The 13,251-nt window shown below is 45.9% G+C and overlaps 1 protein-coding gene across 1 annotated transcript in view; it reads left to right on the top strand.

The window, feature by feature from the left end:
* The window catches only part of AGBL5 (AGBL carboxypeptidase 5), a 165,109-nt gene that overhangs the window by 35,191 nt on the left and 116,667 nt on the right, over positions 1 to 13,251 (top strand). The window contains exons 4-6 of the mRNA XM_082249750.1: positions 949 to 1,115; positions 3,769 to 3,949; positions 8,712 to 8,890. Of these exons, the coding sequence (XP_082105876.1) occupies positions 949 to 1,115; positions 3,769 to 3,949; positions 8,712 to 8,890 (527 nt within the window). The remainder of the gene's footprint in view (positions 1 to 948; positions 1,116 to 3,768; positions 3,950 to 8,711; positions 8,891 to 13,251) is intronic.

Below are 13,251 nucleotides of genomic sequence, written 5' to 3' on the forward strand. Positions count from 1 at the left end.
AAACTCTCTTGCAGGAGCAGGTAAACTGCTGGGAAGTCAGTTTCTAATAACGTAGGCACAGCCCACATAAACAAAATCTTCCAAGACTCTGTTACCCACAAACTGCGTGGAAGGCTTTTGAGAGTCAAGGTAGCAGCTTTGTTTTCCTGGGAAAGAAATCAATGTGTGCATGCAGGAAGGTACATAGAGGGGTGGTAGGACAGGTGGAGATCTATAGTCCAATCAGGCCGCCGTTCTGTCTCCACAGGGAGCGATCGCGGGTGTCCGGCGGCAATCGCGGCCGCCGGCCCCGCAGATCAGATTTCCCTCTGGTGAATGGGTGTGCGCGCCCCCACAATCGCTCCCGCGAAGCGACGTACGGGTACGTCGTTTCGTGGGAACCTGCTGCTGTATATCTGCGGCGGCTGGTCGGCACGTTGTTTAAATCCTCCCACATTTTTTTTTAATTTAACACATTGAACTCCATAAAATAAACATTCCCCAGGAAACGATTCGTTAAAATTCATATCCCATCACTTTCAGCTTACAGCTTTCCTTGCTGCTTTCCCTAAGCTTCCATCTTCAGTGCAGTCTCTAGCCATTCTGTTAGGAGAAAGGTGGGGAGGAGGAGGAGGGAGGAGGAAGGAGAGTGCCTTGAGCTTCAAGACTATAGTGTTGAGTGTTCTATGGATGCACACAGTGTAGGAAGTCACATCTCTAGTCACTGCATGCAAGTGTGGCTCCATAGGATGCTGCAAGAGAAAGAAAGAAGCCACCCTGAAACAGGAAATCTAGAGCAGTGATCAAGGTCGCAAAATCAGACAGGAATATAGGCAAGGATTAAAAGGTAAAGAATCTGCATATTCAGTGAGTGATTTAATCAGCTGGCGATAGTCCTCGTATAAACTGAGGGTTTAATACCCTTATAATGTAAAACCTCTTTCAAAAACATTTTCATTCTTCCTTTAGATGGTGGACAACCAGTTCATCTTGTCCTTTGTACATCGTTTTCTGGATTGCCGTGGAGCCACAACATACTTTGCTTTCTGTTTCCCATTTTCATACGAGGAGAGCCAGGAGATGTTGGCCGGCCTGGATGACCGATTCAGCGACTGCAGACTCATGTCTCCTGGCAGGTACGTCCCTGGGCTTAGCTGTTTGAGTAAGTCATTGGTTTGAAACCATTATGTAGATCATTAGCAATGGCAGTCCATTATGTTAAGTTGCTATTAATGTGTATCTAAAAACAAAACTTTTTGATAAGTAGGTAAACTTTAAGCCTGGTACACGCAGTCTGAAAATCAGCCTGTTCAACTGAAACCAACCAAGCGGCAGGCTTCTGTCAAACGGGCATGCTGAAAAACCAGCATCTGATCTGTATCTAATTAGCACTGGCAGCCAATGGAGTGGGAGGCATGTCAGAACAGGATAGCTCAGCCGGGAGATCGCTGTACTAACATTGCATAGTAAGTACAGCAAGCTCTTCGCAAACTCCTCAGTTTTCTTTCGTTCAACCTGCTGGATTGAACGAATAAAAACTTGGTGTGTAACAGGCTTTAGAACCCCTGTCTGTCTGGAACAAATATTCCCACACTAAAATTCCTTTAACCTCCTGTTCTGGTGACAACTGTAAAATTTTGGATTTCACTCTTTGCTTCATATGTCACTAGACAAATAGAGAAGGCTACCCAGTGGCAGTATAAAAAAAACCTGACATCACTTTTAAGGCCCCTTTCACACTTGTTTAGATCCGCCTGTCAGTTTGTCAGGCGGATCTGAATGGACGCCCCATGCATCTTTATGGGGCATCCAATGTCAGCGGAGACATGTCTGCTGACATCCGATCCGATCCTGTCCGTCAAATCCGGATGGATGGAAACCCTATTTTCCATCCGTCTGGCGGATTGGATCGGATGAGAACGGACAAGTGATCCGTTTTCATCCGATTCCCCCATAGAGAAGAGCGGGGACTTGACAGCTCCGTCTCCGCACACAGCGCGCAGACGGAGCTGCCATCCGCCTGCTCAGCGGGGTCGGCGGATGGATCCCCCCGCTGTGAAAAATGGAGTCCGCTGACGGAGTGGCAAGTGTGAAAGGGGCCTAACTCTACTCCACCCTATCTAATCTAAAAAAGTGCAAAATAAATAAATAGTTTGAAATCAGTATTTAAGGCTGTTGCAGGGGGATATCTGTAATGTGGGAGATTTGCAAGGGAAAGCCTAACTAAAATTAGAAAATTACTTCTGTTGAAATTTTATATATTACTTAAAGTGACATCAAAGTTCCCCCCTCCCCCCCCCATAAAATAAATAACCATATAACTTGCATGCATTTGCGGTGTTTACTTTTGAAAGTGTCCCCCAACTGTACTGACACACTCCCTGTTTTATATGTTCTCCAGAACCTATGTAGTCCCTTTGGTGTCCCTTGTACATGCACACTCCTGCTCTGTATTAAAATGCTGCAGCATTCTGAGCGCAGCACACACAGGGGAGGGGGGATACAAAGATTAAATAATATGCCTTTGCTTCGTCCTTGCACTTTCTGTGTGCGCAATGCTCAGATCATTGTACGTATCAATGTAGTACAGTGCGGGAGCGCAGGCTTAAGAGGGGAATCCATAGGTCCGGTGGGGCATAAGGGTAACCCATAGAAACTGGGAGTGTGTCAGTGTGGCCAGTGGACACTTTCAAAGTAAATGCAGAAGATATTTTTTTTTTTTTTCTTTTAAATAGTTTTTTCGAAAGTTTTGGCATATAACAAAGTAGAGTACAAATAATTACATTCCCAAAGGTATTTACCAATGCATAAAATAGACAATTTCACACTGATTCTAGTAATACCAGTGCTCATAGGGACCGGAAAGATCCCCATGGGGGAACGTAGGTATAGTAAGAAAGAAAAAGTACAAAGCTAGAAAAGAAGGTAGGATTGATATTACCAACTATGCCGCACTCTCTCCAGCACATTGGTTTGATTGCAAAAACATGGACAATTTATAGAGTGTAAGATACCATCTCAGAGCTATTTTTGGTGTGAGTTCCCAGTGGTTGACGCATCTCGTAGCTTTATAGACTGACCTAAAGGCTCATTTCCATTGGTAATCATTGAAGGTTTTGCCCAGATCATTTTCCCATTTTTGCTATGGGCCAGGTTTATGGAAGGCAAGTTGTAAAAGAAGGGTATTCCTTTCTGGGGTACCGTACTTGAGGAATAGAACTGCCATACTGAATGTTGAATGTCAATGTGTGGATCCTTCAAGGATCTCAAAAAATGGGAAATTTTGTAAGAATTTATAGTGGTCCTTGGGGGATAGGTCAAATTCTGTCCTAAGTGTTTCGAATGTTTTAATAGCGTCGTTATGATATAGGTCCTCAACATACATAATGCCTTTGTAATCCCAGTTTAGCGGGGCGATGGTGGGTATTACATTTATTAAAAAGTTATTAGGTACCGGGACCTCTATTGTATTGCCAACATTCAGCGTATTAAGAGCTCTCCATCAGGGAAGCTTGCATTATTAATGGCAGTAGTTTTAGAGAGAATGGTTTCCAGATGTCGAAAAGCAGAAGAGAGTGCAGATCAGGGGGATTTTTTTTAAGCTATTTATTTAGCTATTTATTAAGTTATTTTATGGAAGAAAAAAATTATGACTTGAATGTCACTTCATTTTTTTCTTAATGTATAATTTATAATGGAATTCCTACTAAAATACTCTTGACTTTTTGTGTTTTGCACTGTGGTCTTATCATACACCTCAACTGACTGTTTCCTTGCTGCTCTTTCCAGCAGTCCCCCAGACTCCATTTATTATCACCGTGAGCTGCTCTGCCACTCACTGGACGGCCTACGTGTGGACCTGCTGACCATCAGCTCATGTCATGGGATGACGGAGGAACGGGAGCCCAGGCTGGACAAGCTATTCCCAGATCGCTCCAATCCACGTCCATATCGCTATACTGGGAAGAGGGTAAGTCTGGATGCTGACCTTCTATTTCCTGCATCTAAATGCTCATCTGTTAGCCCATGTGTCCTTGCACACACAGGCATTTTGAGGTAGTAAAAAACCCAGTGCCAGCATGTTCAGGAGCAGCAGTGTTTTGCGGTAAAAACTGCCTGACGTGCTTAAGCGCTAAGCACATTTAGCTCTTTTTATATGATCTTTATTTAAGAAAGTAAAAGACATGTAACAATACAGCAATAAGGCAGAGTATGCATAATAAACAAAAGAGGGGGAACAACAGAAACCCCCAATAATCGACTGTGTTGCATGAGCCGGAGGGGTGATGGAGAACAACAAGGCACTCAGAAACATTGCTGAAATTTTAAACACGTGAAGTAACTATAACGTGCACAATTGGGTGGGATTGGTGTCCCGCCCACAGGCTTCCCCATCAACTGCCACCCCCACCCCACAACTTCAGCCACAAATCTTGTCACAGAGTGAAATCATACTATAGGGTAGTGTGGGCGGGGAGCAGGGTGGCCTCCACCCAACCAGCGCAAGGCAGGAGTAGAGAGGCTAGGGCCAGGGTTCGACTATGGCAAGGAAGGGGGGGAGAAGAACAAAGGGAATTGGGTGGATCGAGAAGCAAAGAATTAAACATCACAATGTGTACAAAGGCAGATGCAACTGGACCAGGGGTCTCTTACGAGTCAGGAGTAGTATAGTGTATCCATAGCGCCCAATTGGAGTAAAACTTATCGTATCGGTCTTTACTTCTGGCCATCCATTCCTCTGCCGACATATCATTCACCATCTTCACCCAGGACGCGCGGATTGGTACCGCGATTGTTTCCAATAAATCGGCACCAAGCGGCGCGCCGCGTTCAGGAGGTGTGGCAGGACACTTTTCCTGTAATGGCACAGGGGGATGGAGGGAAGGTGAAGCAAAAAATGTTTTGGGTCGTCTGGGACTTCCACGTCCAGGATCGCAGTTATCTGAGCCCGGATATCCAGCCAAAAGGGGCACAAGAGCGGGCACTCCCACCAAATATGCAGGTAGGAGCCCCGCTCCCCACAGCCCCTCCAACAGCGGTCCGACTGGCCCGGGTAGATCTGTGCGAGCCTCGAGGGGACCCGATACCAACGGGTCAGTAGCTTATACCCATTTTCCTGCATTCTAGTGTCTACTGTGCTGGAGTGCGTCAGCTGGTACATGTGGTCCAGCTGTTGGTCCGTGAAGGTGTGCTGTAGGTCCCTCTCCCACTCCCGAATAAATATGGGCTTCGGGACAGGGCCGCCCGACTGCAGGAGTTGGTAAAGCAACGCAATAGCGTGAGGAATCGGGTCTTTAGATATGCACAATTTTTCATAAGATGTCATCTGAGTTGGAGAGTGCACCTCGCCCAAGATGGGGTGCAGGAAGTGAGTGAGTTGGTTATACCTCCAGAAGTCCATAGGGAAGCGCCCGTAGCGCTCCCTGAGCTCAGGCAATGATACAATGGACCCCTCTTGGACGAACCTGCCGCAGCGGATCTCCCCACCGAGCTCCCAGGTCCCGAAGAAGGACACATCCTCCCCGGGTGGGAACCAAGTGTAACCCCCCAGGGGTGCCAGCGGGGAGATGCGAGCGGACAGCTGGAGACTCCCATTAACCTCATCCCACACCTGTAGGGCATGCGTGGTGGCAGGGGATGCCAGGGGTGAGAGCCCTCTGTCGGGCGGTAACAACCAAGGCGCATGGGACAAGTTCCTGCCCGCCTTGAATTTCTTCATGGGGACCCAGCGTTTGCCCCTAACATGGTGGTGCCAGTCGAGGATACTTTGCAAAGCAACCGCTTCGTAGTACCTACGAACCGCCGGAATCCCCAAGCCACCCGTTCGTTTAGAACGTTGCATACTCTTGAAAGCCAGTCGGGGCTGCTTACCATCCCAGATGAAGCGTATGAACAGGCTGTTGAGGCTCAAGAAAAAGGACCTGGGCAGGTGCACAGGCAGCATCTGAAAGTAAAACGGGATGCGGGGTAAGACATTCATTTTAAGCACGTTCACTCTACCAATCCACGTCACAGACAGCTTAGTCCAGTCGGCCAGGTCTTTTCGGATTGTCGTTAGTAGTGGGGCGTAGTTTTGTTCGTAAACATCCGCACAGCAACTGGGCAGGAATACCCCCAGGTACTTCAGTTTAGAGCGACACCAGGTGAACGGAAACGCCGAGCGCAGCGAGTCTCCCATTTCCTGTGGGACGTTAAGGGGCATTATTTCCGACTTATCGAAATTTATCTTAAAGTTCGAGAGAACCTGAAATTCACGCAGTTCCGACATGAGAACCGGCAGAGTCGTCTGCGGTTTAGTTATGTAGAAAAGAACATTGTCCGCGTAGGCGGATAGCTTGTGTTCAGTGGAGCCCACAGTGACCCCACTAATGTCCAGATTCGCCCTGACCCTGGCAAGGAAAGGTTCCAGCGTCAGTGCGAATATCAACGGGGACAGCGGGCACCCCTGGCGCGTGCCATTGCGGATCGGGAAGGGAGCCGACAGGAAGCTTCCCGCCTTAACCCTCGCCTCAGGGGAGGCGCACATTTAGCTCTTAAAGCGGAGTTCCACCCAAAAGTGGAACTTCCGCTTTAGGGAGTCCTGACCCCCCGACATGCCACATTTGGCATGTCATTTTTTTTGGGGGGGAGCGGGTACCTAGTTTTGACAGGTACCCGCTCCCACTTCCGCTCGGAGCGCCACGGCGCCCTGAGCGGAAGTTCTCCTCTCCCCCTCCCTGCAATCTTCTGGGACACGTCAGAGGTCCCAGAAGATTGCCGGCCAATCACGGCGCGCAGCGCGACTCGCGCATGCGCAGTGGGTACCCGGCTGTGAAGCCGCAAACTGTAACAGCCGGGTGCCCACAGCAGTGATGCCGAGGGAGAGGATCGAGGCTTCCAGCGGCCGCACCGCTGGACCGTTGGACAGGTGAGTAAATGGCTGGAACTCCGCTTTAAGCATCCATTCATTCATCTCCATCGTGAGAATAAAATTAGTATTCTGGCCAATGGGATGAATGAATGCTCAAGCACTAAATGCGCCTAAAATCATTTTAGGTGTGTTTTTAATGCTGCTTTTTTCTTCCCTGGAGCAAAGGCATCCAGTGGTGGGGCAAAAAAAAATGCTGTCCTTTGTGCATGAGGCCTTATTGCTACCATTTTCCCCATTGGGAATATTCCCTTCTGAGTGATCGAGATTGACAAGGACAGGGAGTAATGCAAAATCTTTCCAGAGAGGACAGCAGTAAACCCTTTTATCCTGCAATTGCATAAATATGAGGGGAGGCAAACGTTTTATTTTAAAAATAAGAAATGTTCCATTTACTTGCTCTGTGTAATGGTTTTGTACAGAGCAGCCCGATCCTTCTCTTCTCAGGTCCCCTGCCGGCACCCCTGGTGCCGCTCCCAGCCGAGTGCCCCCACAGCAAGCTGCTTGCTTTGGGGGGGCACGCACGCACGCTCCCAAGCTGGCTTTGTGTGTTCATTCACATATGGGGGGGGGGCAGGGTCGAGCCATGTTCTCACTCCATCTTTGCTGGCTGTAATTGGCAGCAGCAGAAGTCAATGGTGAATAAACCTTCTGCTTTTAGAACCACTTTAATGTGTGATCAGTGTTTGTGCGCTTGGCTTCATGTTATGCATGCTGTGTGAGAGCCAAGATTTTGGCGCCCAAAGCACCAGCATGGCATAGCATAGCACATCAAATCAGGAAGAAATGCATGAATACACATACTTACATTGACACACATAAACAAACAATATTTTTTAAATCATTAACCCACATCAAGGGGGGGGAGGAGTCCCTCGGAGTTCCTCTGAGTTCCCCCCTGTCAGCATATAATAGTGCGGCAGGGGAGATCCCTACATCACATGTGGTTAATGTTGATGCAGGAATCCTTTTTTTTTTTTTTTTGATTCAACTTGCTGGTTGAACGAAAAAAAAACTGTGTATACCCTGCTTTAGATCTGTATATCAGGGAAAGGGTACAGACCAAAAGGGTGGAACTTTACATATGCCTTTGAGAACCTATCGCATGATATTCCTAGCATAAAAAAAAGTATTTGTTAAAGTATACACATATAGTAATTAAAAAATGCCTAATGGCATAAAAACATATGGTTTACAGTATAGAGTACATATCAAACGACACAAAAATATAGGTTCAATCCTAGCTTGATCTGGTTGACGCGTTTTGCAGAACTCCTGCTTCCTCAGGACCACATAAACAAACGTATATACTGTATAACATATAACTGGAAAATGGGGGAGAAAAGATAACCCTCACATTTATGGAAAAACATATACGGTATCTCACAAAAGTGAGTACACCCCTTACATTTTTGTAAATATTTTATTATATCTTTTCATGTGACAACACTGAAGAAATGACACTTTGCTACAATGTAAAGTAGTGAGTGTACAGCTTGTATAACAGTGTAAATTTTCTGTCCCCTCAAAATAACTCAACACACAGCCATTAATATCTAAACCACTGACAACAAAAGTGAGTACACCCCGAAGTGAAAATATCCAAATTGGGCCCAAAGTGTCAATATTTTGTGTGGCCACCATTATTTTCCACGGTTCAGATCCTAATTAAAGTTTTATCAGGGATATAATTTGTATAGCTAAAATAAAGTACAGACTCTCACAATGTAGATGTAACCTAGTGAAAGCGTTATGTAAGACACAATGCTATAAAAAAATTTGCTGTGTGGGTGATGCCCTTTCCTTTTTGTGATTCTGTTGTCAGGTTTTCTTCCTGAGCAGCCGTGTCCATCCTGGGGAAACACCATCCAGCTTTGTGTTCAATGGCTTCCTGGAGTTTATTCTGAGACAGGATGATCCACGGGCCGCCATGCTGCGTCGCATGTTTGTCTTCAAACTCATCCCTATGCTGAACCCTGATGGGGTGGTTCGAGGGCACTACAGGTAAGCCTTCATTCTCTCCATTTTAAACCATTCCAGTTGGATTTGAAAAAATTGTGCCAGACCACCCTTCAGAAGTAATTTTATTTAACCACTTCCATACAGAGCAGTTAGACCCCCTTCCTTCCCAGACCAATTTTCAGCTTTCAGCACTCTCACACTTTGAATGACAATTGCTCAGTCATGCTACACTGTAACCAAACAAAATTTTTATCATTTTTTTCACACAAATAGAGCTTTCTTTTGGTGGTATTTGATCACAACTGGGTTTTTTTTTCTTCGTGATATAAGCAAAAAAAGAGCAAAAATTTTGAAAAAAAAACACTTTTTTTTAGTTTCTATTATACAATTTTGCAAAAAATTAATTTTTCTTCATACATTTGGGCCAAAATTTATACTGCTACATATCTCTGGTAAAATTAACCCAAATTAGTGTATATTATTTAGTCTGTGTGAAAGTTAATGAGTCTAGAAGCGATGGTACCAATTACTGAAAATTGATCACACCAGATGTACTGACTGCCTATCTCCTTTCCTGAGGCCCTGAAATGTCAGGACAGTACAAATACCCCCCAAATGACCCATTTTTGTAAAGTAGACAGTCCAAGGTATTTAGTAAGAGGCATGGTGAGTTTTTTGAAGTTATAATTTTTTCCCACAATTCTTGGGAAAATGAAGAAAAAAAAAATTTTTTCTTTTTTTTCCCAAAACGTTGTCAATTTATAAGCTATTTCTAACACATAGCATGTACACAGCAAAAATGACACCCCAAAATACATTCTGCCACTCCTCCTGAGTATGGCAATACCACATGTGTGAGACTTTTTCACAGCCTAGCCATATAGAGGGGCCTAACATCCAAGGCGCATCATCATGCATCCTAGCCACTTGCCTAGGCCTATTTTTGACATTTGGTGTTTACAAGCTAAAATCAGTTGTTTTGCTAGAAAACTGCTTAGAACCCCCAAACATTATATATTTTTTTTTAGCAGAGACCCTAGAGATTAAAGTGGAGATTATTGCAATATTTTTTATCACACCGTATTTGCGCAGCAGTCTTCCAAACGCAATTTTTTTGGAAAAAATTCACTTTTTTTAATTAAAAAATAAGAAACCAGTAAAGTTAGCCCAATTTTTTTCCATAATGTGAAAGATAATGTTACGCCGAGTAAATAGATACCCAACATGTCATGTTTCAAAATTGCGCACGCTCACGGAATGGCGACAAACTTTGGTACTTAAAAATCCCCATAGGCGACAATTTAAAAATTTCTACAGGTTGCCATCTTTGAGTTACAGAGGAGGTCTAGGGCTCAAATTATTCCCCTTGCTCTAACGATCGCGGCGATACCTCACATGTGTGGTTTGAACACCGTTTACATATGCGGACGGGGTTTCCATATGCGTCGCTTCTGCGCGCGAGCTAACGGGGACAGGGCGCTTTAATTTTTTTTTTTTTTTTTTTTACTATTTATTTTATTTATTATTTTTTATTTTTACACCGTTTAACAAAAAAAAAAAAAAATTGATCATTTTTATTTCTATTACAAGAAATGTAAACATTACTAGTAATAGAAAAAGGCACGACAGGACCTCTTTTTGTGAGATCTGGGGTCAAAAAGTCCTCAGATCTCACAAGTACACTAAAAGATAGAAAAAAAAAAAAAAAAAAAAGGACATTTAAACCGGTTGCTAGGCAACAACATTTTCCGTAGCTCTGGTCCTCCAAGACCATAGAGTCAAGTGAGGGCAAGCTTGCCCTCACTCGACATCCTGTCTGTGAGGATCCGGGACCGGATCGTTTTCCCCGCTGCCGGCGGGTCCGGTAAGCGGGGAAAAGGACCGGACGCGGCGGGAGGGGGGGGGGGGGCACCTCTTCCGCCATCCCGGAAGGGTGAACCCACGGTGAATCCGCCGCTGGGACCACCCTTATCGGAAAGCCAACCGTCCACCGTTTAAAAAAATACCAGGGTTATGGCAGCTATCTGCTGCCATAACACCGGTATTTAGGTTTAAACGGAGGACGTATATAAACCTTTTTGGACTTGGACATGGTGGCTGTATGAAGGGTGACAGGTACTCGGGTACTTTGTTGGGCAGGTGACAGGTACTCTGGTACTGATGAGCAGGTGGCAGGTACTCGGGTACTCCGATAGGCAGGTGACAGGTACTCGGGTACTCTGATGGGCAGGTGACAGGCAGGTGATAGGTACTGATGAGTAGTACTGATACTGATAGGTGATACTGTACTGATGGGTACTGATGATCAGTACTGATACGTGATAGGTACTGATGAGTACTGATGAGTAGTGATGGGTACTGATGAGCAGGCGGCAAGTACTCGGGTACTTCAGGCGTCAGGTACTCTGATGAGCAGGTGGAAGGTACTCGGGTACTCTGATGGGTAGGTGACAGGTACTCAGGTACTCTGATGACGGGTACTCCGTTGACAGGTAATCAAAGTACCCGAGTACCTTTCATCAGAGTACCCGAGTACCTGTCATCAGAGTACCCGAGTACCTGTCATCAGAGTACCCGAGTACCTGTCATCAGAGTACCCGAGTACCTGTCATCAGAGTACCCGAGTACCTGTCATCAGAGTACCCGAGTACCTGTCATCAGAGTACCCGAGTACCTGTCATCAGAGTACCCGAGTACCTGTCATCAGAGTACCCGAGTACCTGTCATCAGAGTACCCGAGTACCTGTCATCAGAGTACCCGCGTACCTGTCATCAGAGTACCCGCGTACCTGTCATCAGAGTACCCGAGTATCTGTCATCAGAGTACCCGAGTATCTGTCATCAGAGTACCCGAGTATCTGTCATCAGAGTACCCGAGTACCTGTCATCAGAGTACCTGAGTACCTGTCATCAGAGTACCTGCGTACCTGTCATCAGAGTACCTGCGTACCTGTCATCAGAGTACCTGCGTACCTGTCATCAGAGTACCCGAGTACCTGTCATCAGAGTACCCGAGTACCTGTCATCAGAGTACCCGAGTACCTGTCATCAGAGTACCCGAGTATCTGTCATCAGAGTACCCGAGTATCTGTCATCAGAGTACCCGAGTATCTGTCATCAGAGTACCCGAGTATCTGTCATCAGAGTACCCGAGTATCTGTCATCAGAGTACCCGAGTATCTGTCATCAGAGTACCCGAGTATCTGTCATCAGAGTACCCGAGTATCTGTCATCAGAGTACCCGAGTACCTGTCACCAGCCCATCAGAGTACCCGAGTACCTGTCATCAGAGTACCTGATGAGCTGGTGACAGGTACTCGGGTACTTTGATGGGCTAGTGACAGGTACTCTTTATTGGGGGGGGGGGGCAATCAGTGTGTTTGGGGTGCACTGTATTTGGTAACTAGCTGTTACCACAATCTCTTCCTCACACAGGATCAGTGTGTGAGGAGGAGAACACGGTGACAGCTAGTTACCGTGTTCTCTGTTGACATTTGTGACCGGCTGTGATTGGACACAGCCGGTCACGTGGTAAAGAGCCAATTTCATTGGCTCTTTACCTAGATCGGGGATCGACTCTGTCCGAGGGACGAGCCTCGTCCCCGATCGCTGCTCTGCGCGCCCCCGGGGGCGCGCATTGCAGAGAGAACGAGCGGCTCGTGCAGGAGCCGCTCATGTGATCGGCTGTGACTGACACAGCCGATCACATGGTAAACAGCCAATTTCTATTGGCTGTTTACCTTGATCAGGGATGGGCTATGTCCGAGGGACGAGCCTCACCCCCGATCGCCGCGGTGCCCCCCCGGGGGCGCGCAGTAGCAGCTAGAGCGGGCGGACGTCATATGACGGCCGCCCGGAACGGTAAAGCCATCCTGCCGGCGTCATATTACTATGCGCTGGTATGGATGTGGTTAAAATGGATATTGCTTTTGAGTGAGTGGAGTAACATTTTCAATATAAACCTGACAGAGGTTCTCCCCTCCTATGTAGTGTAAAAAAAAGAAAAAAGCTGGAGCAAAGTGTTAAGGATTAGGCTATTTTTTTTTTCATTTGTTTACCTTAAAGATTCAACTCCAAGAGACATAAATTTATATTTTCTTTACAGCTAGGAAATTAATTAAATTTGCTAATGTATTAATGCCCTGTGGTTGCTGGATCTGTATGATGTTACTGCACTCCAGCGTATGATGAAGGGCGTACATTAATGCTGTGATGTTAGCATGGGGTATGACGTTGCTGTGCTGTCCCCATAGCCCGGTCACAGTGACACCAGAAAAAAAAAAAAAAAAAAGAATTTGTTAATGTATACAGTGCCTTGAAAAAGTTTTCATACCTCCTTTAAAATTTTCCACGTTACAACCAAAAATGTAAAGTTTTTTTTTTTTTTTTTTTTTTTTTGGAGG

Source organism: Pelophylax lessonae (genome assembly GCF_965119305.1).
Source record: "Pelophylax lessonae genome assembly, chromosome: 3".
Classification (NCBI taxonomy): domain Eukaryota; kingdom Metazoa; phylum Chordata; class Amphibia; order Anura; family Ranidae; genus Pelophylax; species Pelophylax lessonae.